Source organism: Aquarana catesbeiana, linkage group LG01, assembly GCF_042186555.1.
Source record: "Aquarana catesbeiana isolate 2022-GZ linkage group LG01, ASM4218655v1, whole genome shotgun sequence".
Classification (NCBI taxonomy): Eukaryota; Metazoa; Chordata; class Amphibia; order Anura; family Ranidae; genus Aquarana; species Aquarana catesbeiana.
Genome location: NC_133324.1, coordinates 84,758,172 through 84,784,581, shown reverse-complemented (window position 1 = coordinate 84,784,581; position 26,410 = coordinate 84,758,172). Strand labels below are relative to the sequence as shown.

Below are 26,410 nucleotides of genomic sequence, written 5' to 3'. Positions count from 1 at the left end.
TGTGCTGGTCCAGCTTCCCTTCCCCTCCCTTCAACTCCCAACATAACCTTTTATGTAGCAGCTATGGGAGGTACAAAGAGGAATACTATAGATGTCACTTGAGGGACACCTCTGAGCCCACTGGGGCTGCTGACATCATATCCAAGATGGCGGCACCCAACATCAGTTCCAGGCCTATTCACTGTCTTTCAAGGAGGTTTGTACAGTTAAGTGACATGCATAAATTCCTTAAATGCATATATAATCTCTTGGAAAGATTGTTGGGGCCTCTTTAGGAATAATGCTAATGTGGATGTTCTTGCAGGGCAAAGCAACAGGTTAACTTTGATGTAGACATCAACAAAATCATATATTCCCTTCACTCTCCTGCCACTCAGTTTAGCTGCCAGGATTGTAAACTCTGTGTAGACTACTAATTTCTGGAGTCACATGCTCCTCCATACCTGTTCTTCCAATGACTCCTGGCATTGAAAGGGGGGGGGGGGGGGGGGTGAGGGTCAAAGGAAAGGCAAGTACTGTATATACTCTTAGGGAAGGGGATATTAAAACAAAACCATTGCTTTGCCAGGAATAAGCAAAGCATAGCTTTGCTGGATACTGCAATTTAATGGTCATTGATGGGTTGAATGACGTTCCATTGCATTTTACAGAAACCTCAGTGATGGTGAGCTATTCCTGGTTGTTTTTTGTGTCTTCATCATCTTCCATAAGGTCATAAGAAGGGTGTCAGCCTCCTGAGGATAGACTTCCTAAATATTTATTATAAACAATGAAAAATAAATCCGGAGAGTGTGACAGACTATAGTTGTCAAAGGAGTCCTACGATTAGGATTTATAGAGGTTGCTATTGCTGACCTCTGGTTCAAAAAATAAAACTTGCCTGGGTGCCATGCTGATTCAGTGGCATCAGTACTTTTCAAATCACTGGCTAAGTTTAGGCTGGCCATAGATGGTGCGTATTTCTTTCCTGCAACCATGGTGTCAGGAACGGTGTCATCTCCGGTTTCTCCTGCTGGTGGCACTATTACATTCAGCACCAAAAGGGTGTAATTCCAGTGGCCACCAGCGGGGGTCTCCCTGCCTGGTCTGCAGACTTGCCATCAAGCACACCTGTCATGGTTTTGCTGGACTATATAAACCCGCCCTGAACTAACCTCCAGTGCTTCAGTATTCCTCTGCTAGCCCTTGTCCCTGCCAGTACCTGCTCTTGTTCCAGCCTGTTCCTGTTTGTTCCTGAACCCCGTTTGTGTATCCTGTCCTTGAACCCTGTTTCCTGTTCCCTGTTACCTGCTCCTTGGTCTGCTTCATTATTCCTGGTTTCTGTTCCCTTGTCGCTTTGGCCCATGCCTTATATTTTGCATGTTGGTTTCCTTGCTTGTGTATTATATTAGTTAGATAGATAGTTAGGTTGGTTTGGGGGTTTGCTGTGTTTTCACCATTTTCTTGTTTTTGGTTTGCTGTCTTGTTTTCACGTGTATCGTTATCATTATAATAAACATACTTTCTTTATTTACTCGTTTGTCCCTGGTTCCTTGGTGCAGCCCAGCGATCTGATCACCTGCATTGGATGTTGTGTATAACATCCCCTGACAGAATACTGAAGCCATACAATCAGATCGGTTGCACCTGGGAATTGGGGCCTGAGTCCCAGCTATTGTTGAAATATGGATTTTGAAAGTATTTTGTATTTATCGCTCCTGGCAACTGATGACAGAGACCTTTGTTATCAGACATTGGCTGCATACACTAGGGAACAGTTGTTAGAAGGCATCCGCCTAGCTCATGTTTTCATTGAGCAAGGCAGTTTTTTGTTTGAAGATGTGCAACCATTCATTTGGATCTGTACTGAGTTGGCCCTGTCTGATGTCGCTGAGGGAGGTGATGACTATACACCCCCTTTTAGTGCAGCTCAGGTAGAATCTTTAGTTTGGCTGTTGGAGGATGACTCAGCATTCTTTTTTGAACAATATTCAGCTTGTCCCCAGCAGGTGCTTGCAAAATGCATTGAATCAGTGCAGTCTCTGGTCAGACAAGCCAAGTGCAAACCTGATGCAGTGCAATCATTAATACAGGCCTGGTCAAGTCTGTTGCATTCAGCTTCTGTTAGCTCCAAATATACTTCTCTACCAATGAAATACCTGTACCCTGTTTCCTCCTGTTGCACCTACCCTGCCTTTAACTCCCCTGATGCTTCTCAACTGCCTCCATCAGCTCCACTAAATCTCCCTTCAAAACCTACTCCCTCTGTCTTGCCATCCTTTCACTCTTCGCTTCTACCAGCTGCATTCCCTACCTACAGCCCTGTACCCACTTATAGATCCCTAGTGGCTAAAAGCAAAAAGAAGCGGAAGTTTTTTCCAACCCATACCATCATGCCAGTATCCAATCCTGCCTCCCCACCAGCTGATCTGTTCCAGCCTGATGTGCCAGTACCTGTGCCCACTGTCCAGTCTGCAGTTCCAGTACCAGCTGCCCGGTTTGAAGTTCCAGTACCTGCTATCCAGTCCGATGTACCTGCTGTTCTGCCTGATGTGCCAGCACCTGTGCCCACTGTCCAGTCTGAAGTTCCAGTACCAGCTGTCCGGTTTGGAGTTCCAGTACCTGCTATCCAGTCCGCTGTGCCTGTTGTGCCAGTACCTGCTGTTCTGCCTGATGTGCCAGCACCTGTGCCCACTGTCCAGTCTGAAGTTCCAGTACCAGCTGCCCGGTTTGCAGTTCCAGTACCTGCTATCCAGTCTGATGTACCTGCTGTTCTGCCTGTTGTGCCAGTACCTGCTGTTCTGCCTGACGTGCCAGCGCCTGTGCCCACGGCCCAGTCTGAAGTTCCAGTACTGACTATCCAGTCCGATTCACCTGCTGTTCTGCCTGTTGTTCCAGCACCTGCTGTTCTGTCTGATGTGCCAGTGTCTGTGCTTGCTGCCCAGTCTAAAGTTCCAGTACCGGCTGCCCAGTTTGAAGTTCCAGTACCTGCTATCCAGTCCGATGTGCCTTCTGTTCAGCTTGTTGTGCCAGCACCTGCTGTTCTGCCTGATGGGCCTACTGCCCAGTCTGAAGTTCCAGTACCTCCCGCCTGGTCTGATGTCTCGGTGCCAACCCTCCAGCCTGATGTCTCTGTGCCAGCCCTCCAGCCTGATGTCTCGATGCCAGTGTTCCAGTCTGAGGTGCCAGTGTTCCAGCCGGAAGTACCAGTGCCTGCTCTCCAGCTTGATGAGTCCGCTGCCCAGCTCGATGTGCTTTTGCCTGCTGCCCAGCTCGATGTGCTTTTGCCTGCTGCCCAGCTCGATGTGCTTTTGCCTGCTGCCCAGCTCGATGTGCTTTTGCCTGCTGCCCAGCTCGATGTGCTTTTGCCTGCTGCCCAGCTCGATGTGCTTTTGCCTGCTGCCCAGCTCGATGTGCTTTTGCCTGCTGCCCAGCTCGATGTGCTTTTGCCTGCTGCCCAGCTCGATGTGCTTTTGCCTGCTGCCCAGCTCGATGTGCTTTTGCCTGCTGCCCAGCTCGATGCGGATGTGCTACTGCCCAGCGTGATGTACCTCTGCTTTCTGCTCAGCCTGATGACATGGTGCCTGCTAAAACTGTTCCTGACTGATGGCCATCTTGCCGCTGGGTCAATCCTGTCTGTCGCCTGGCTTGAATGTAATGCTCCTGTGTGGTCTGCCTCCGATGGTTTCTTTCCCGTTACCCTGCTAATTTTCATCTCCAGATCCAAACTTCCTGACCCGGGTGGTGGGGTACGTGTCCTATTTTCAGACTCTGATGGCACGTCCCCCATTGAACTAAAAGACTCTGACCTTGGAAGTGCGAAGAAGTCCGCAGACTCTGTAGGGAAACATTTTAAGGTGTTTCTGCACCCACTCGGACTGCCGTACCCAGGGCTGAATGGAGTGTCCGGAGGCCACTCCTTTAGGAGGGGGAACTGTCAGGAACGGTGTCATCTCCGGTTTCTCCTGCTGGTGGCACTATTACATTCAGCACCAAAAGGGTGTAATTCCAGTGGCCACCAGCGGGGGTCTCCCTGCCTGGTCTGCAGACTTGCCATCAAGCACACCTGTCATGGTTTTGCTGGACTATATAAACCCGCCCTGAACTAACCTCCAGTGCTTCAGTATTCCTCTGCTAGCCCTTGTCCCTGCCAGTACCTGCTCTTGTTCCAGCCTGTTCCTGTTTGTTCCTGAACCCCGTTTGTGTATCCTGTCCTTGAACCCTGTTTCCTGTTCCCTGTTACCTGCTCCTTGGTCTGCTTCATTATTCCTGGTTTCTGTTCCCTTGTCGCTTTGGCCCATGCCTTATATTTTGCATGTTGGTTTCCTTGCTTGTGTATTATATTAGTTAGATAGATAGTTAGGTTGGTTTGGGGGTTTGCTGTGTTTTCACCATTTTCTTGTTTTTGGTTTGCTGTCTTGTTTTCACGTGTATCGTTATCATTATAATAAACATACTTTCTTTATTTACTCGTTTGTCCCTGGTTCCTTGGTGCAGCCCAGCGATCTGATCACCTGCATTGGATGTTGTGTATAACATCCCCTGACACATGGGTTGCAGGAAAAAAAATTGCACGATTCCCCCATTGACACAGACAGTGCAGACAGGGAATCCCTCCTGCCGAGGAATTGCTTTCTCCCGGTGGCAGCCGCTTGCGACAATCGCAAGAAAATCCGGCAGGCTGGTTGCACCCAAGCTGATCGATAAATCAACTTTATGCATTCATCTTGCCCAATGGTCCAAATCTCAGCGGGTTCCTGCTGAACTGGCCTAGGTTCGAACCATGTATGGCCCTCCTTAGAGTGAATACATAAATTAGGAGTTCAAACCTAACTCTGAATTTCCTCATCTGTATGCTAGTTTCACGTCAGTGTTCCAAAGTGTTGAAGCCAAAGACAACAAGTTATATAGCATTTTCAGAACGAGGTCAGCTAGGATTTTATAATCCATGCCTGATCCTTTACAAAAGCTGGGTATGCATTTGTTGGATTTTGCTTGCCATTTTTAGTTGCAAGAATGTTGTAAGAGCGTTTGTTAGTTTTTTTTAACCATTAGTGGGGTCAGTGTGACATTTGTTTTCTACTGCAGTGATGACATCATTTGAAGAAACAGCATGGGAAAATGTTCCTGAATGTGCAAATTTCTAACAGTGTATGTGATTTTTGTTCAGTAAAGACCTTTTATTCCAAAATAGAATGTTAAAAGCAAACAAAATCTTAAACTACTCTTGAACTATATTCAAATGTTTTGACAATGTTTATGCAAATTTTCCTAAGAATTTTCGTATACATTTTTGTTCGAAATTCTACAGGTTTGGGCACTCTACTGCCCAAACGTGGTGTATATGCAGGATCTGGCTGTTGGTTTGACATCCAGGCCTTGCTCCTGAGTGTGGGCAGCAGCCCCTGGAGTTAATGGAGCTTGTAAACAATGTTTTCAGACTTTATTTCTAAACACATTGTTGCAATGTATTTTTGCAATGCTTACAGTAGGTACAGATTAAAAACTTGTCCAAACTGCACCTCCTGCACACGATGTTAAGAAGGTTCTACAGTTCTGTTATTCAATTTATCCACAAATGTCCAGAGGTAGACAGAAGAAGAAAACAAAATAAGAAGAAAAGCTATTACAGTTTGCCGACTTTTGGTGCTGCCTGCTCTAATCCTGCTGCCCTAGGTACTGGCCAGCAACAGCTTATAATAAGGTCCCTATTTCTACTGCTATTACTACTGCTACTATTGCTGTCACATTCAATAATATAGTTCCCTCTGTTATCACGGTTCTTGCATCACTATTACTGCTCTAATCGGGAGGGCAAAACTAGGGTGGTTTTAAGGGTGTAATGGGGACAAAATGGCTCCTGACAGTTTTGGAGGTTTCTTTCAACTATATTGTTCCACCAAAAGAAAAAGAAAATGGGGGAAAAAAGTACAATAAACTTTTCCAGCAAGCATGTAAAAATTAGGGTCAATAATTAAAACAAAAAAAAAAAAAAACACACGCACCATCACATAGAACATTTAAAAAAAAATTCAATTGCTATAAATACACCCAAAAAAATTCTTATTTCACCCAAGCAGCTCAATAAGCAAAACTGAGCGCTTTTACTTTGGCGAATTCAGTGTCACCAAAATTACTCCACACTCTTCATTAAATTCAAAGGTATAGAGGCATATCTGTTTGTAGGGAAAAATCATCAGTTTTAAAGGGATACAAATAAAAAAATATATAAATAAATGAAAGCAATTGTTATTTTAGAACTTTAATGGTACCTTTGTTGGTGATATACATAATTTCTCCAGTGCATTTTTGTGGTCTGGCAGTTCTGGCCAAATGAATGGCTTTATTCTGTGAATATAAAATGAATTTCACTGTGTTTACATAAGGATAATAATGTTAAATTGCAGTGCAACAAAGGCCATTCATTTGGTTTATGACCAAGTTAATATTTAAAGTGCATCTGTAGTGCATCCGGAAAGTATTCACAGCGCTTAACTCTTTCCACATTTTGTTATGTTACAGTCTTATTCCAAAATGAATTAAATTCATTATTTTCCTCAAAATTATACAAACAATACGCTATTATGATAACTTGCGAGAAGTTTATTTGAAATCTGCAAATTCATTAGAAATAAAAATCCCATGTACATAAGTATTCACATCCTTTGTTCAATACTTTGTTGAAGCACCTTTGGCACCAATTACAGCCTCAAGTCTTTTTGAGTATGATACTACAAGCTTGGCACACCTGTTTTTGGAAACTTTCTCCCATTTTTCTTTGCAGGACCTTTTAAGCTCCATCAGGTTGGATGGGGAGCGTCAGTGCACAGCCATTTTCAGATCTTTCAAGCTTAGGGTCTTGTCCTGTTGGAAGATAAACCTTCGCCCCAGTCTGAGGTCCAAAGTGCTCTGGAGCAGATTTTGATCAAGGATGTCTCTGTACATTGCTGCATTCATCTTTCCCTCAATCCTGACTAGTCTTCCAGTTCCTACAGCTAAAAACATCCCCACAGCATGATGCTGCCACCACCATGCTTCACTGTAGGGATGGTATTGGATAGGTGATGAGCGGTGCCTGGTTTCCTCCAGACATGACACTTGCCATTCAGGCCAAAGAGTTCAATCTTTGTTTCATCAGACCAAAGAATTTTGTTTCTCATGGTCTGAGAGTCCTTCAGGTGCCTTTTGGCAAACTCCAGGCAGGCTGCCATGTGCCTTTTACTGAGGAGTGGCTTCCGTCTGGCTACTCTACCATACAGGCCTGATTGGTGGAGTGCTGCAGAGATGGTTGTTCTTCTGGAAGGTTCTCCTCTCTCCACAGAGAAACGCTGGAGCTCTGTCAGAGTGGCCATCGGGTTCTTGGTCACCTCCCTGACTAGGGCCCTTCTCCCCCAGGCCTGCTCTAGGAAGGGTCCTGGTGGTTCCAAACTTCTCATTGGGACATTCAATGCTGTAAAAATGTTTCTGTACCCTTCCCCAGATCTGAGCCTCAATACAATCCTGTCTTGGAGGTCTACAGACAATTCCTTGGACTTCATGGCTTGGTTTGTGCTCTGACATGCACGATCAACTGTGGGACCTTATATAGACAGGTGTGTGACTTTCCAAATCATGTCCAATCAACTGAATTTACCACAGGTGGAATCCAATCAAGTTGTAGAAACATCTAAAGGATAATCAGTGGAAACAGGAGGCACCTGAGCTCATTTTTCAGTGTCATGGCAAAGGCTGTGAATACTTATCTACACGTGATTTTTTTGTTTTTTATTTTTAATAAATTTGCAGAGATTTCAAACAAACTTCTTTCCGGTTGTCATTATGGGGTATTGTTTGTAGAATTTTGAGGAAAATAATGAATTTAAAACATTTTGGAATAAGGCTGTAACATAACAAAATGTGGAAAAAGTGAAACGCTGTGAATATTTTCTGGATGCACTGTAAACTCAAGAACAAAAATATAATGAATTCCTGCTTAAAAGTCTTTAAATGTTAAGGCTGCATTCGTTATTTTGTTTTAGGCTTCTTTCTCTTGGTGATCCTGCCAATAACACTTTTCCTTTCCCATGGTGACAACCTTCACTGAGAGAGAGAGAGAGAGAGAGGAGCATTGTCACATTAGGACAGGACTACAAAAGTTCTCCCCCTTTTCTCTTCTCCATAACATGAAGAGGGATTCTGTAGTCCTCAGAGATAGTTGGGAACACGCTATTAGCCAGCACAGACTAGGCACACAGGAAATTTGATTCTCACTGGATTTCTGGCAGGCTCAACAGGTATATTTTTGCACTTATCAAACAAATATAGCAAAACTCTTTCAATAGTTTTACAGACCAAAAAGCAGCAAATAAGAGAAGTTTGTTATTAGGGTTTTCATACACAGACATATTTACTACATAATATACCAGTTATATTTCAGTTTTTGTACCAAATTTTTGATGACATCACACCCAGCCTAAATTGTATAACTTGAAATGATTTAAAACATTTGGCCAATTTTATTTTGACCTGGTTTTGAAATTGTACAGAATCTCACAAAAGTGTATACACCCCTCACATTTCTGTAAATATTTTATTATATCTTTTCATGTGACAACACTGAAGAAATGACACTTTGCTACAATGTAAAGTAGTGAGTGTACAGCTTGTATAACAGTGTAAATTTGCTGACACCTCAAAATAACTCAACACACAGCCATTAATGTCTAAACCGCTGGCAACAAAAGTGCTTTTTCACCACTACCATTTACAAATGCAGCCATTTAGAATTTGGATGAAAGGTTTAGAACTGGGAAACACATTTTGGTAGATAGGTAAGTACATTTTATATACAACAATATAGATCAGACCAAAAGGAAGGACAAATGAGGAGGAAAGAGAGACAGAGGGACATTGCTCCAAATGAAGGACAGTCCCTCGAAATCAGGGACAGTTGGGAGCTATGCTTTTTATGTGACACACTCTTCAGTTGTGTAATCTGATCTCCATTTAACAGGGGCTCTATTAGACCCCTTTAACACTGGGGCGCTTTGCAGGCTCTACAGCGCTAAAAATAGTGCCTGCAAAGCGCTATGAAAGTGCCGCTCCTGTCTCTCCAGTGTGAAAGCCCCGAGGGCTTTCACACTGGAGCGGTGCGCTGGCAGGACGCTAAAAAAAGCCCTGCTAGCAGCATCTTTGGAGCAGTGATGGAGCGGTGTGTATACCGCTACTCCACTGCTCCTGCCCATTGAAATCAATGGGCAGCGCGGCAATACCGCCGGCAAAGTGCTGCTGTAGCAGCACTTTGCGGGTAGCTTTAACTCTTTCTTGGCCGCTAGCGGGGGGTAAAATCGCCCAGCTAGTGGCCGAATGCCCTTGCAAATACAACGGTAAAGCGCCGCTAAAAATAGCGGCACTTTACCGCCGACGCCACCCCTGCTCCAGTGTGAAAGGGGCCTTATCTAAGCCTCTAGTAAGGTATATTATTGTCATGCTATATTTCATATTTACCTGACTAAAATAAAGATTTCCCTCACTTTGATAGGCTTTCCTCTCACTTCCTGTTTTCGCTATGGGACAGGAAGTGAAGTGAAATCTCCCCAGTGGGTCACAGATAGCAAACAAAAATGAAAAAAAGAAGAAGAAGAAGTTTTGCCTTTAGTTCTGCTTTAAACATTGCAATGAATAGCCTCATGTTTTAAAGTGTCACTTCTATGAGTGTCACTTCCTATGCCACCAAATCCGAACCTATCATAGAGTTTAAAGTGGTTGTAAACCCTCACATATGCACAGTGAATTGAACAGCCTCAGATGATACACAGAGATGAAACAAATCCTCCTAAGTTTTATTTGTATATCTGCTCTATTCGCCTTTCTACACTCTTTGGAAAGTGCACGTCCTGTTACAAATCTTTCTTCCTGCTTCAGCAGCACATAGGGATGTGGAGTCTGGGCTTACACTGTGTGAGAGCTGATTAGAATAAAGTCACCCCCCTCCACATAAGCAGAGGAACGAAGGAACATGCAGAGCTGTATTATAAGCTCTCTGTTAATCTCCCTCTAAGCTCCCTCCCTGACACAAATTTTCAGCTACTGTTATTTCATGAATCGAAGAATTTGTCAGAAGTGACTGCTGATAACAGAGGAATGGAGCATCAGAGAGAAACGACACTTACAGCTTTGGAGAGAGATAAGTAAACACTACAGATATATGTGCTTAGTTCAAATTTCATGAATGGGGTTAACAACTACTTTAAGTCTAAATAGCAGCAATAAAGGGCAATTCTCCGTACTATTGCAAGAGGCCCTTGAAGGTTATCACCTTACAAATATATTAAAGTATACATTATACTTTAATATGCTTACCTGTCTTTCCAGAACAGTTTAGTTAATACGATGACAAGAATAAAAATGACAACTACAGCACAGCAGCATAAAATCACTACGAGAAAATCTTCAAATCCTTCTTCACCTGGAAAATAGAATCCACAAATAGACATGTGAATTTATTATTATTATACAAGATTTATATAGCGCCGACAGTTTACGCAACGCTTTACAAATTAAGGGTAGATAGTACAAATACAATACAGTTTAATACAGCAGGAATCAGAGGGCCCTGCTCGTTAGAGCTTACAATAACCTCATTGCCCTATGTTTTCACTATGTTTCCACTAAAAAAAACTCACTAGTAATACTACACTATAACTAGCAAAAGTGGGACTGTTTGTTGAATGCAAAAAAATGTAGAAATGATTGCTAAAAAAGCATGACTTTCTGTGGCACAACCATTGGTGTGCGCAGGTTATTGCATTAGGGTGTGCACCCCAGAGCACAAACACACACGTGTGTATATCAGCAGAGCAGTAGACGGTGTCAGTAGAGCAAAGATTGGTGTCAGTAGGGCAGTGGAAGGTGTCAGTATTTTTTTTCTTATTTACAAAATTATTTTTTATAAATTTTATGGGGCCTTGGTGAAATATCAAGGGTCTAAACAGACCCCTGATGTCTCACTTTTGAGACAGAGAAAGAAACTGAGGAAAGAGATTACCCAGTCACTTTCTCTGCAGTAAACATAGTTCACTATGCTTTAGTTAAGAATGAAGACAGGAGCGATACAGTTCATTCAGAAAAGGAAGGGGCCGGTTAATTACATATTTACCAGCCCCTTCACCGCTCCTGAGAGGAGAGGAGGGAAGCTGGCAGCACTGCAGGGGGGAGACGTGAAACAGGGGGAATCAGCAGCGCACAGGGTGATGAGGGTGTGCCCAGGCATACCTGGCACACCCTGTGTGCCAGGTACACTGGTTTGTGGTAAAACAATCAGCTTTGAGCCTTCACCATCTGCTGATTATTTTCTCAGCTCTGTTAATTAGTTGTCATCACTTGTGATCAAGTGGGTGACTTACACATGTGAGTGAATCATTTGTACATACAAAGAATGTTTTATAGCTATGAGAATGGGATATATGACTATTTATGATTGCTGAAAAAAAGGCTGACCCCTATTGGAGCATGGGGTCTCTCTATCTCTCTCTCTCTCTCTCTAATTACTTGCCTAACTGCACCATTTATAAACGGCTTCAGGTAGACAGGGATTTCAAACACACTCCCGGGTGCTATATCAAATGAGAGTATGCTTAAAGAGGAGGAAGAGAGGGAGGGAGGAGCCTGGTAATGGCGCCGTGCCGCACGCCGTGAGGATCCCACGGTCTCTCCCCTGCCTCTGAGATGGAAGACAGCTGAGGAGGTAGCGTTAGCAGCTTTCCCTTGTCTATGCCCCCCCTTTAGAGTCTCCCATTTGGCTCTCTTTTTGTCTCCCTGGCTGTTTCACGGATATCCCCATAGCACAAGCTGGAAGATTTTACCTGGCTGAGTCTGAGAATAAGAGGGACGGAGGTCTTGGGTCCCGTCGGCGGTGGATGTGAGGCGGTTGCCGGTCTGAGACGTTGCTAGCGGCCGCTGGCTTTGGAGTAGTGCCGGATTGTGTGGCGGAGCCGGAGACGTGAAGCACTCGACGGTCTGAGGAGGAGCTGGCGGGGTCTCTGAGACTCGAAAGATGCAGACTAGATCTGAGCAGACCCGGAAACACCCGATTAAAACATAGAAGAAGCCAGTAGGTCGTCTCTAAATATCTCCAAGTATATCCTAACCGCTCAGAACCTTCTGGACTGCTAACGATAAGTATTATTCTCTTGATTTCACTCTGATTGTGCCTAGAATGTGTCCATAGTAAGGGGGACAAAAAAACTTATGTGAGAGATAAGGTGGGGAGTGAAAGCAGAGGATAAAAGGAGAAAGAAATGTGTAAAGAATAAATAAATGCATAAGTCAAGGTTGCTTGGTTAAAAGAAACTCCAGGAGGAAGAAGCTTGAAGGCAGAAGGGAGAGGTGGAGGAGAAAATTGAAAACTGAAAAAGAAAGAAACTATAAGGTACTAGGAGTTTGAAATGTATTTGGTCTAGTGTCCAGGCTATATTAAAGGGGAAGAGTCCTTGGTGGAGAAAGGAACGAAGAAGGAGAAGAGGAGAGAGGGACAATGGAAGACATTTAATAGGAAATAAGTGGTTATAAGTGGCTATAAAAAGGACTGTGGTATATATATCTAGTCTTTACCTCACGATAGACTATTAAATTTCATTGCTCGACACTACATGTAGAAAGAGTGATTATGCCATTGCAAGCTGCGGGATTCATTGAGATACCTTGAAAAGTTGAGAAGTTGGGAGTTTTTTTTTTGCTGGTGGTCCTCAGGGGAGTGTCCGTAGAGTGAAGATCAAAGTACAGGGACGGTCGATTAAAATAAGCTGACTGGACGAACTGACCTTACCCCTGAAAAAGTACCCTAAAGGATCCACTTAAAAAGTGGTTATTTGGGGCTTTCTTGGTTAACTGTTGGGATGAAGGGAAAAACAACAAGAAGTGCGGGAGCAGTCGCCAAATCACCCAGGGCTAGCTTAGGCCCAAGCCCTGGCCCCATGAACAGATATGTATTGCAAGGAAATGGAGAAGGAGAAAGGCAATCGGGCACAAAGGGCCGACAGATAGATACAAGAGAGAAGGATAATAAGGAGAAAAAGGGCCAGAATAAAACCTTAATAGAAACTAGCCATCTCTCAGAACCAAGATTGGAATTAGAAATGGAAGGAGAAGAAAGAGGAAGGGAGGAAGGCCAGCACGCGCTTCAGTTACCAACAAAATATGACATGGAAAAAATGTTCGCAGCCCTAGAAAACTCCCTGAAAACAGAGATGGCAACATTACATAAGGACATGGGACATATTCTATCAAGAGTCGAAGAAGTGGAGACCAAAGCAGATTCGCATCTAAAAATGATAAAAGAGTTGAAAGGAGAAATAAAGATATTAAAAAGGGAACAACAGGAACAATCCTATAAAATAGAAGACCAAGAAAATAGAGAAAGAAGGAAAAACCTGAGAATCCGTGGTCTCCCGGAAGCAGAACAAGCAGAAAATCTAATTGGAAAAATGAATAATCTCTTCAACCATATTCTGGGAAAGGAAGAATCCAATATAATAAAAATAGAAAGAGCACAGCGACTCAGAAGACCCCAAGGACTCTCAACGGAAACACCAAGAGATATAATAGTTCGCTTTGAAAGATGGGAAGAAAAGAACCAGATTTGGATAAATCTGAAGAGAAAACCACCAATTGAATACGCAGAAGCTAGATTACAAATATTTCAAGACCTGTCCCAAGAAACATTAAGAAGAAGACGGACGTTAAGGCCTCTATTGAGCATTCTGCAGGAGCAGGAAATACAATACAATTGGGGCTTTCCAGCATGCCTGATAGCAAAGAAAAATGGAAGAAGTGCTAGACTAAGATTTATAGAAGAAATTCCGGACTTTTGTAATAAATTAGAAATCCCACTTCCAGTAATTGATAAGATTGTAAATAGACAAGATCAAATAGCACTACACGATGACCTTCAATGGCAATTAAGCGCTAGGAATAGAACACAGGAAGTAGAGTCCTGAAGGAGATAAGCATTCGAACAGTAGAGTGAAAAAGTCTATAAAGACTAGAGGTACAGCCTTTAAACCGTGGGGTGGGGACTATGGGGGGGGGGGGGGGCTGTGGGGAAGGGTGAATGAAAATAGAAAAAAAAAAAAGGAAAACAAATAAATAAAATAAGAGAGGGAGGGAGGAGCCTGGTAATGGCGCCATGCCGCACACCGTGAGGATCCCACGGTCTCTCCCCTGCCTCTGAGATGGAAGACAGCTGAGGAGGTAGCGTTAGCAGCTCTCCCTTGTCTATGCCCCCCCTTTAGAGTCTCCCGTTTTGGCTCTCTTTTTGTCTCCCTGGCTGTTTCACGGATATCCCCATAGCACAAGCTGGAAGATTTTACCTGGCTGAGCCTGAGAATAAGAGGGACAGAGGTCTCGGGTCCCGTCGGTGGTGGATGTGAGGCGGTTGCCGGTCTGAGACGTTGCTAGCGGCCGCTGGCTTCGGAGTCGTGCCGGATTGTGTGGCGGAGTCGGAGACGTGAAGCACTCGACGGTCTGAGGAGGAGCTGGCGGGGTCCCTGAGACTCGAAAGATGCCGACTAGATCCGAGCAGACCCGGAAACACCCGATTAAAACATAGAAGAAGCCAGTAGGTCATCTCTAAATATCTCCAAGTATATCCTAACCGCTCAGAACCTTCTGGACTGCTAACGATAAGTATTATTCTCTTGATTTCACTCTGATTGTGCCTAGAATGTGTCCATAGTAAGGGGGACAAAAAAACTTATGTGAGAGATAAGGTGGGGAGTGAAAGCAGAGGATAAAAGGAGAAAGAAATGTGTAAAGAATAAATAAATGCATAAGTCAAGAATGCTTGGTTAAAAGAAACTCCAGGAGGAAGAAGCTTGAAGGCAGAAGGGAGAGGTGGAGGAGAAAATTGAAAACTGAAAAAGAAAGAAACTATAAGGTACTAGGAGTTTGAAATGTATTTGGTCTAGTGTCCAGGCTATATTAAAGGGGAAGAGTCCATGAGAGGGAGGGGGGAGGGACGGGAGAGGTCTGGTTTACATAGGATATTGCTTGTGTTCAATGGCTCCGATACAGGGCTGGGGAGACCCTGGGCGTCGGCCGGGTGCCCCCCCCCTCCTGTTCTTCCGGGCGGACCGGGGGGGGGGGACACCTGGTGGACGGGTGGGGGCAGAGGAGAATAGGTGGAAGAGAAAGGTAAAATAATGGAAAGTACAAATAGCATAACATTTTTGTCTTATAATGTCCGAGGGCTAAATTCCCCCAGGAATAGAAATATCATTTTCCGAGAATTAGATAGAAGTAAAGCAGAAATAATCTTCTTACAGGAGACACACATAACCCAAAACTCAAGTACCAAAATCTACTCTAGAAATATACCAACATGGTATCAAGGAGATTCACCAATAAGAAGGGCCAAAGGAGTAGCCATTGGAATAGGGAATAATATACGCTTCCTAATAGAACAAAGAAAAATGGATCTGGAGGGACGTTTCCTTTACGCCATACAGGGGGTAAAATATACACTTGCCAACATTTACTGTCCTAATAAGAACCCCAAAAAATATCTGATAGACATACTAAGAACATTAACGGAATTCAAACAAGGTAAATTAATATTAGCTGGAGATTTCAATTTCAGTATGGATCATAAAATGGACAGCACTTCCACAGCAATTGACAGAGAAATGAGACAACTAAAGAAACTAAAAAGAAAACTATTTGAACACCATTTAATTGATCCTTGGAGAATTCAGCACCCAAGCACAAAGGATTTCACATATTACTCAGCAGTACACAGAAGTTACTCCAGGTTGGACTATGTTATGGTTAAACATAGAAATCTTGAAGAAATAGAAGAAACAAAAATAGGCATAATAACAGCTTCGGACCATAGTCCAGTAATGTTGAGAATGAAAATACAAGGAGAAACCTTTGAAAGAGGCCCATGGAGAATCAATGAAAATATAATTGAAGACAGTGAGACAGAAAAAATTGTATCAGAAGAAATTAAAAGATACTTTAAAGAAAATGAAACCCCAGGGACATCGAAAGCAACAATCTGGGAGGCACATAAATCTGTCATCAGGGGCAAACTAATAGCTATTGGGGCAGGAAAAAAACAAGAAAGAATAAAAAGCATGCAACAGACTATAAAGGAAATACATGAATTAGAGCAAAAACATAAAAGCAAGTAAACAACGAAACATACCGGTTATTATCACAAAAGAGAGAACAACTAAAGGAGTGGATGGAACAAGAAGAAAAGAGGGAGTACAACAGAGTAGTGCAAGAAAAATTCAAATGGGGCAATAAACCAGGAAAATACCTTGCAAATTTGGTTAAAAAAAAGAAGTCTCAAAATTATATAGAGAAGATCAAAAATGAGAAAGGAGAAGTGGTAAACAAAACCTCAGATATTGCGCTGGCATTTCAAAAATACTTTAGCTCTCTATATGCAATAAAAGAACAGGAAATATGGACAGAAGTAGGTACAAGAACAAAGAAAATACAAGACTACTTAAAAAACGCAAATTTACCAAAAATAAAAACGGACCAATTAAAAGAACTGGAAAAAAATATAACGCAAGAAGAGATAAAACTGGCATTAAAAGAAACCCCTGTAGGAAAAAGTCTAGGACCAGACGGGTTCACAGTTAAATACTACAAAAAATTCCAAGAACAGCTGATCCCTAAATTACAAGAATATATGAATTCCATAGGGGAGGAAGAAGAAATAAGACGAGAATCGCTACTAGCCCATATCACAATATTACCAAAGGAAGGGAAAGACAAAACTAACTGTTCAAGCTATAAGCCGATTGCACTACTGAACGTGGACACAAAACTCTATTCTAAAATCTTGGCTACTAGAATAAAAAAATTAATTCCACTCTGGATCAATCCTGACCAGACCGGATTTGTTCCTGGGAGAGAGGGACGGGACGATAGTCTAAAAACATTATTGATGCTACACAAGAGCGCGCAAAGTGAGTCCCCAGTTCTATTCCTGTCACTGGATGCAGAAAAAGCATTCGACAGGGTAGACTGGGGATTCATGATGGACACGTTGCGTCACCTGGGATTAGGGATAAAAATGACGAAGTAGATAACAAATCTCTATAACGGCCCGACAGCAATGGTAAAGGTGAATGGTAGACTCTCTCCATTAATCAAGATGCAGAATGGAACACGGCAAGGTTGCCCGCTCTCTCCACTACTATACGTATTGGCATTGGAACCACTGTTAGCGACACTCCGCAACAATCAAGATGTGAAAGGAGCAAGAATTGGAGGCAAAGAACCCAAGATTGCGGCATATGCGGACGATATCTTGATGTATGTATCTAACCCAAGAGTGTCACTTCCATATTAAAAGAAATAAAAAAATATGGAGAATTGTCAAACTTCAAAATTAATCCAATAAAAACAGAGATATTAAATATAGGATTAGGGGAAAAAGAAGCCCAGTTTCTACAAAAAGAATTCCCATTTACTTGGGTAAAAGAATTAAATTACCTTGGAATCAAAATAACTCCAAGAGTTGAAAAGATCTATCAGGCAAACTATATCCCATTGATTAACAAGGTTAAAAAGAAACAAAAAAACTAAGAATGCAACCACTTTCATGGATAGGAAGAGTAAATATGTTCAAAATGATGATTCTCCCAAAAATAGTCTATAGAATCCAGATGCTACCAGTTATGATTCCACAGAGTTTTTTCAAAACAATTAAAACAATTTTGTTAAAATATATTTGGCTTAATAAAAAACCAAGAATTAAATAATACACGTTGATCACAAGGAAAAGGGGGCACGGAGGATTAGCCACCCCAGATATAAGTAGGTATTACAAAGCAATTGTCCTAACACGAATGCTTGAGTGGACAAATGAGAAGAGTGAAGAAAAGTGGGTAGAAATGGAAAACACAATAAGCGGAACTGTACTGCACAAGAATATTTGGATTCCACGAAAGTTTAGAATATTGGACACAGACACTCATGAAATAACAAAAAATGTATTTAAAATTTGGGACACTGTACACTTGAAGAATGAATGGAGACACAATTCACCGTTAATAGCACTCACAGGATCGAATTTCTTAACTCCTGGGAAGGAAATATTTGGAGCCCAAGGAATAGAAAATCCACAATTGAAAGACATTACCATAAATGGTAGGATTAGAACACGACTGGAATTAGAAGAAATTAATGGATGGAGGATGAATGAATGGAACTATTGTCAACTAAGGCATTTGGTAAGCACAATACCACACCCACTTAGAGATGAAGAGAAATTAAATACACCGGAAAAGCTCTGTGCCAACAAAACATCATTGAAAAATGGAACATCAAGAATTTACGGAATATTAGCAGACCTGGACACACAAGAAAGACCGGAGTACATAAAACAATGGGAAAAAGAAACGAATATAAAACTAGATGATCAAAGAGTGAAAAAAATGATAGAAATGGGATACAATAATGCTTGGGATACAAAGACTATCGAAATGAATTATAAACTAACAAGATGGTACTTGACACCCGTAAGAACACATAAATATCAACAAGAAAAAACCCCGTTGTGCTGGAGAAATTGTGGCCAAAAACCAACGATGACACACCTATGGTGGGAATGCCCAATAATAGTGGACTACTGGAATGAAGTATTAAAAAGTATAAGGGAAATAACCGGAGAAAAAGTAGAACAAAATATATGGACTTGCCTCTTCCATGTTTATAACAAATCAAAAAAACAACATATGAGATCAATGGTTTCGAGTCTTCTGAACGCCGCTAAGGGTATGATTCCAAGATATTGGCTAAAAAGCGGAAAAACCAGATACCAGAGAATGGTTAGAGAAAATAGAGTACTACTATAAAATGGACCTGCTGAGGAGCAGAGAAAGAGGTGATAAAAAGGGCAACAGTCTATGGGAAAGATGGAAAAAATACAAATCCTGGGACATATACTTAGATAAAATGAAAGAAACAACAGGTTCGGAGCCAAGATGACAGATAATGTAAAAAGGAGTAAACCAGACACAGGGGAGGGGGGGGGAGGGAGGGGATAAGAGGGATTGAGTAGGAATAAAGGTATAGCGGTAGCTACATATTTTTTAAGCGCTTGTTTGGTTTCTAAATAACTAAACAAGACACAGGATGGGAAAATAAAATAAAATTAAGACAGAAACAATCCACAATGATGTAAAAAATGAGAAGAGATAAATTTTGACATATAAAGTTGATAAAAAAAAAAAAAAAAAAAAAAGCTTAAAGAGGAACTGCAGTCTGCTCACATAATTTGTAATAAAAACATCTTTGCATTCTGAAGCTTGCCATCCAACCACTTTGCATATTATTTTATATAAACTGTGATTCTGTACTTGCCAAATATGCTGCAGAGATCCCCCTCCACTGAGTCTGGCTGCAGCCATTTTAATTGTGGGCAGTTGAAGCAGTTGCCTGTTCACGTCCTGGATTTACACAGACACACAGAGGCACACCTCCAGCTCTGCAGCTCTCATCGCCCCTCTTATGACTCATCCCCCCTCCCTTCCTGGCAAACTCTCATGAGTGTGAGAGCTGTGCATGATGTCATAAGCCTAGGCTTTTTACCAGACAAGAAACAAGAAGTGGGCTGTATAAGGTATTTACTGGCAAAAAAAAAATGTTTTGCTATCCAAAGTTAAAAGAACAAGGGCAGAAGATTTAATAGATGGAAAGATGAAAAAATTACTGAAGTTCTGCTTTAAATTTGTAGGTCAGGCAATGGGCTTTTATGAGAAAGTGATTGCATGACCCTATCACTTTCACATCCTTTAAAAGGTACCCCACCCTGACCCGACTGCCTCCCCCCATTCGACTGCCACTCCCCCATCTGGTTCTGCTGCCCCACCTGTAGACCTGTACACCCAGGACTGGCATGGTGGGTATCGGCAAGTGGAAGGTAGGGAGACCAGTGAACATACTTTCACTGATCTACCCTCTGGTGAATGAACACCGGAGAAATGTGTATTACATCACTTCCAAGTTATCACTTTCACCAGCTGCTGTGGCCAGGAAAGAAGCAAATGGAGTGCAATCTGTGCTCCATTAGCTTCAGTGGAAAGTGGAGGAGACATCAGGGGTCTAATAGACCCCTAATGTCTCAGTAAAAAGAACCTATTATTACAGTATTACAGTTCTGTCATTACAATAAAGTTTTCTTTTTTTTAAAAAAGTCTAAAAAAAGTACTATAAAAAACTAAAACAACACACATATGGTAGGTGATTAGTATGAAAATGACAACTGTCCACACATGTTACATATGGGTGTGAATGCAATATGTGTGAGAGCAATAATTTATCACTCGCTGTTCACTCTTTCACTGTGAGTGATGAGACAACAGTTTAGAGTTGTTCCTCCTCCCATTCAGTTAATGATCTGGGTACAAACACAGCCCAATTCCAACTATATCAGCCACATGCTTTATTCCAAGTTCTCTTACCTTCGTTATCATTCTCTTTGGATTCAATTGTCACAAAGTGGACTATTTCACTCCAGTCACTCCAAGAACCATCAAAGAAATCTCCAGTTGGCTTCGATCGAACCCTTGCTTCATATGTTGTTGAATATTCTAAATTTCTCTTTGGGACTTGTATGTGGGTATTCCTCCAACACTAAACGGAGAATAATACATTCCAGTTAAAGAGTTCCACGGATCACTGTTTACATTTTTAAATGGTCACATAACCCCCTTTTGATTCAACGGACCGTTCTATAGCAGTTTTACTGCTACAGGGTGGCACCTGTGCGGGGGATCACTTATACATATAAGATTCAACACTTCCGGGTAGGGGTGTGTATGCACGCAGCCGGCGGCTCGCTTCCGCAGCGGAAGCCGATCGGCGAGTGTTGGGTGCTCAAGTCCACCGACACCCGCCGATCGACAGGGAGAGAGACAGAACTGCGATCTGCCTATGTAAACAAGGCAGATCGCAGTTCTGATGGGGGGGGGGATGTTGTTTGTGTCCCTGCTAGGGATGAGCTTCGTGTTCGAGTCGAACCCATGTTCGACTCGAACATCGGCTGTTCGATCGTTCGCCGAATTGCGAACGTTATGGGCCGTTCGCGCTAAATTCGTGTGGCGCGTCACGGCCCATAATTCACTGCGGCATCGCAGTGCATTGCTGGCTGATGATTGGCCAAGCATGCACTATGACCCGCATGCTTGGCCAATCACAGCGCCGTCAGTAGAGAGAGCTGTAATTGGCCAAAGCCAGGGTGGCTTTGGCCAATTATGGCTCAGGGGATTTAGTACACACCCCACACTATATAAGGCCGCCTGCACGGCGGCCCTGTGTAGTGTGTGTTCCGGTGTGCTGAGAGATAGAGAGAGAGAGAGAGAGTGTCATTTGATTTGAGTTAGATAGATTAGGCAGAACAGTCAGTCAGTTAGCTGCACTTACAGTGTATTGTGTATATATATGCATCCCAGGTGTTGCATATATATATATACACTGTATTCAGTTTAGCTAGATCCGTTCCTGTTATCTTCTATCTAGACTATTTACATTTAATGCAGTGCGTCCTGCTCACAGTGTTCAGCTAGATCCGTTCCTGCTATTTACATTTAGTGCAGTGCGTCCTGCTCACAGTGTTCAGCTAGATCCGTTCCTGTTATCTTCTAGACTATTTACATTTAGTGCAGTGCGTCCTGCTCACAGTGTTCAGCTAGATCCGTTCCTGCAATTTACATTTAGTGCAGTGCGTCCTGCTCACAGTGTTCAGCTAGATCCGTTCCTGCTATTTACATTTAGTGCAGTGCGTCCTGCTCACAGTGTTCAGCTAGATCCGTTCCTGCTATTTACATTTAGTGCAGTGCGTCCTGCTCACAGTGTTCAGCTAGATCCGTTCCTGCTATTTACATTTAGTGCAGTGTGTCCTGCTCACAGTGTTCAGCTAGATCCGTTCCTGTTATCTTCTAGACTATTTACATTTAGTGCAGTGCGTCCTGCTCACAGTGTTCAGCTAGATCCGTTCCTGCAATTTACATTTAGTGCAGTGCGTCCTGCTCACAGTGTTCAGCTAGATCCGTTCCTGCTATTTACATTTAGTGCAGTGCGTCCTGCTCACAGTGTTCAGCTAGATCCGTTCCTGCTATTTACATTTAGTGCAGTGCGTCCTGCTCACAGTGTTCAGCTAGATCCGTTCCTGCTATTTACATTTAGTGCAGTGCGTCCTGCTCACAGTGTTCAGCTAGATCCGTTCCTGCTATTTACATTTAGTGCAGTGCGTCCTGCGCACAGTGTTCAGCTAGAGCCGTTCCTGCTATTTACATTTAGTGCAGTGCGTCCTGCTCACAGTGTTCAGCTAGATCCGTTCCTGTTATCTTCTAGACTATTTACATTTAGTGCAGTGCGTCCTGCTCACAGTGTTCAGCTAGATCCGTTCCTGCTATTTACATTTAGTGCAGTGCGTCCTGCTCACAGTGTTCAGCTAGATCCGTTCCTGTTATCTTCTAGACTATTTACATTTAGTGCAGTGCGTCCTGCTCACAGTGTTCAGCTAGATCCGTTCCTGTTATCTTCTAGACTATTTACATTTAGTGCAGTGCGTCCTGCTCACAGTGTTCAGCTAGATCCGTTCCTGCTATTTACATTTAGTGCAGTGCGTCCTGCTCACAGTGTTCAGCTAGATCCGTTCCTGTTAAATTCCTACTGACCGGCAGGCTTGTCTGGTTACAGTATATAAAGCTACCTGAAGAAAATTACAGGTGTTCTATTTGATCCTATTAGTACCACGGTCAGGCAGCTAGACTATTTACATTTAGTACAGTGCGTCCTGCTCACAGTGTTCAGCTAGATCCGTTCCTGTTATCTTCCTACTGACAGGCAGGCTTGTCTGGTTACAGTATATAAAGCTACTTGAAGAAAATTACAGGTGTTCTATCCCAGCTTAGTGCAGCTACAGGCCATTAGTATGTCTGGAAGGCCAAGAAGGAGAGGCAGACAGTCACAAGCCAATAAGAGAGGGCAAGCAGGCTCTGTGTCTAGTGCTGGTCGTGGAGACGGTGCATCCTCATCAGCACGTGGCCATGGGACACGCTTGGCCTTTTTTTCGGCAGCTGGCCATGTTGAGCCGCAACATGCGGAAGACTTGGTCGAGTGGATGACCAAGCCGTCCTCATCCTCCTCATCCTCTCTCACCCATGCCCAGGGTGCTTTGTCTGGCAAAGCAGCGGCCTCTTCCCTCAGCTCAATGTCATCAGTGACTCCTTCCCTAGCTCCACCATGTCCTCATGAGGATTCCCTCGAACTGTTTGACCACAGTGTTGGGTACATGCTCCAGGAGGATGCCCAGCGTTTGGAAGGCTCTGATGACGATACTGAGCTCGATGAAGGCAGTAACATGAGCGCGGACAGAGGGGGTGCCCAAGAAGGACAGCAATCTGGCAGTCATGCTCCCCCTGCTGCAGCATACTGCCAGGTTTGCTCCAGTGATGAGGAGGGAGGGGATGATGAGGTCACTGACTCAACGTGGGTGCCTGATAGGAGAGAGGAGGAGGAGGAGGAGGAGGAGGAGGAGGAGGAGGCGGCAGCACATCACCAACGAGGCAGGATGCCCTCCAGGGGCCAGCCTAAGGGCAGCACATTGACTGCATCACACCCCAAAGCTCCACATGTGCAGGGCGCTGCAGTCTCTGCGCGTTATTCAAAAAGTTCTTTGGTGTGGGCCTTTTTTGAGACGAGTGCATCAGATCGCACCGCTGCTATTTGCAACATATGTCTCAAGCGTATCTCGCGTGGCCAAAATATCTCCCGCTTGGGTACCACATGCTTGACCAGACATATGTTGACCTGCCATGCAGTTCGTTGGCAAGCGTATCTAAAAGACCCACACCAAAGAACAAAGAGGATCTCTCCTTGCTCCTCATCAGCTGAGATTTCCAACCCCACTAGACCTTCAGTCCTCTCTGAGACCTGCAGTGAGAGGAATGAAGGTGTAAAATTAGGTGTGTCACAGCCAAGTACTTGTGGGCAATCTGCTTTTGGTACACCGACGTCAGATTGTACCAGGCAAATTTCCCTGCCCCAGCTGCTGCACCGCCGAAAGAAGTTTGCTCCCAGCCATCCACATGCCCAGCGGTTGAATGCTAGCTTGGCAAAATTGCTAGCACTTCAACTGCTGCCTTTTCAGTTGGTAGACTCTGCCCCCTTCCGTGAGTTTGTGGAATGTGCGGTTCCTCAGTGGCAGGTACCCAAACGCCACTTTTTCTCACGGAAGGCGATTCCGGCTCTCTACCGGCATGTGGAAGGCAATGTCCATGCCTCGCTGGACAGGGCGGTCAGCGGTAAGGTGCATATTACCGCTGACTCATGGTCCAGCAGGCATGGACAGGGACGTTACCTAAGCTTCACGGCGCATTGGGTGACTCTGCTGGCAGCTGGGAAGGATGCAGGACAAGGTGCAGTAGTGTTGGAGGTTGTTCCGCCACCACGCCTCCAAAATGCTGATTGTGACACACCTCTCTCCTCCACCCCCTCCTCTTCTTCTTCCTCCATGGCCTCTTCCTCGGAACCAGCGGTGCTCCGTAGGCGTTCAAGGGGCTACGCAAGTACGCAGGCCAAAAGATGCCATGCGGTGCTTGAGCTGGTGTGCTTGGGGGACAGGAGCCACACTGGGGCAGAGGTTCTGTCAGCTCTGCAGGGGCAGGTTCAGAGGTGGTTGACGCCACGCCAACTTAAGGCAGGAATGGTGGTTTGCGACAATGGCACCAACCTCCTCTCTGCCCTCCGACAGGGACAAATGACCCATGTGCCCTGTTTGGCTCACGTCCTTAACTTGGTTCTTGGGCAGGTACCCGGGCTTACAGGATGTCCTGAGGCAGGCCAGGAAAGTCTGTGTGCATTTCCGCCGGTCATATAATGCCAGTGCTCGGCTGACGGACCTCCAAAAGGAGTTTAACCTGCCCAAGAACCGCCTAATCTGTGACATGCCCACCAGGTGGAACTCAACGTTGGCCATGCTGCAGCGGCTGCACACGCAGCAGAGGGCCATCAATGAGTACCTGTGCGACTATGGCACCAGGACAGGGTCAGGGGAGCTTGGTTTTTTTTCCCCACGCCAGTGGGCCATGATCAGGGATGCATGCACTGTCCTGTCACCATTCGAGGAGGCCACGAGGATGGTGAGTAGTGACAGTGCATGCATCAGTGACACTGTCCCCCTTGTCCACCTGTTGGAGCACACGCTGCGTGGAATAATGGACAGGGCACTTGAGGCAGAACAGAGGCAGGAAGAGGAGGACTTCCTTAGCTCTCAAGGCCCCCTTTATCCAGACAGTGTTCCTGCGTGCCCGCCGATCACACAGGAAGAGGACGAGGAGGAAGAGGAGGAGGAGGAAGATTGTGTCAGTATGGAGGTGGAGCCTGGCACTCAGCATCAGCAGCAGTCTTTAAGGGATCAGTCCCAAGAAACACATGGACTTGTACGTGGCTGGGAGGAGGTGGCTGCGGACCATGTCGTTCTTAGTGACCCAGAGGACTCCGGACCGAATGCCTCAGCAAACCTACGCTGCATGGGCTCCCTGATCCTGCAAAGCCTGCGTAAGGATCCTCGTATTCGTGGTATCAAGGAGAAGGACCAATACTGGCTGGCAACCCTCCTTGATCCACGTTACAAGGGTAAGGTTGCGGACCTTATCTTGCCATCGCAGAGGGAGCAGAGGATGAAACATCTTCGGGAGGCCTTGCAGAAAGGTCTGTGCAACGCGTTCCCAGAGACTGGGAGGTTACAAACTCCTGTTTCTGGACAACGTGTTGCTGAGGCTTCGGTCAGTCAAAGAAGGAGCGGTGGAGAAGGTGGCCGTCTGACCGATGCGTTCAGACAATTTTTTGGTCCGCAGCCCCAAGGTATGATCGGTTCCAGCAACCATCGCCAGCGTCTGTTTTACATGGTGCAGGAATACCTAGGGGCAAGATCAGACTTGGACACCTTTCCCACCGAAAATCCTCTGGGTTACTGGGTCTTGAGGATGGATCACTGGCCAGAGCTTGCACAGTATGCAATTGAGCTACTGGCCTGTCCTGCATCCAGCGTTCTTTCGGAACGCACATTCAGTGCTGCTGGAGGCGTGGTAACCGATCACAGGGTGCGTCTGTCCACCGACTCGGTCGATCGGCTGACCTTCATAAAAATGAATGAGTCTTGGATCACCACCAGCTACCAAGCACCTGATGCTGATGTAACCGAATAATTTTTTTTGAAATCTCAGATCCCTTCAAAGACTGCCTATGCTGATGCTGAGTGACTATCCCTGAGTAATTATCCTCTTCCTCCTCAATCATCACGCTGATAGCTTGTAAGAACATTTTTGGTTCTGGGCGCCACCACCAGTGCCTAAGGCACAATTTTTCAGCCCCTGTTTAACAGGGGCGTGTAATTACAATTTTTGATGTAATACTTTGCAGC

The 26,410-nt window shown here is 44.3% G+C and overlaps 1 protein-coding gene across 2 annotated transcripts in view; it reads right to left on the bottom strand.

Annotated features, from left to right (window-relative positions):
- The window catches only part of IL7R (interleukin 7 receptor), an 82,786-nt gene that overhangs the window by 6,222 nt on the left and 50,154 nt on the right, over positions 1 to 26,410 (bottom strand). The window contains exons 6-9 of one of the 2 annotated variants that reach the window (XM_073621109.1): positions 20,445 to 20,616; positions 11,823 to 12,026; positions 10,321 to 10,426; positions 6,252 to 6,327 (exon numbers count right to left, since the gene is read on the bottom strand). In XM_073621109.1, coding sequence (XP_073477210.1) covers positions 6,252 to 6,327; positions 10,321 to 10,426; positions 11,823 to 12,026; positions 20,445 to 20,616 — 558 coding nt within the window. The remainder of the gene's footprint in view (positions 1 to 6,251; positions 6,328 to 10,320; positions 10,427 to 11,822; positions 12,027 to 20,444; positions 20,617 to 26,410) is intronic. The other variant, XM_073621116.1, reaches the window with a different exon arrangement.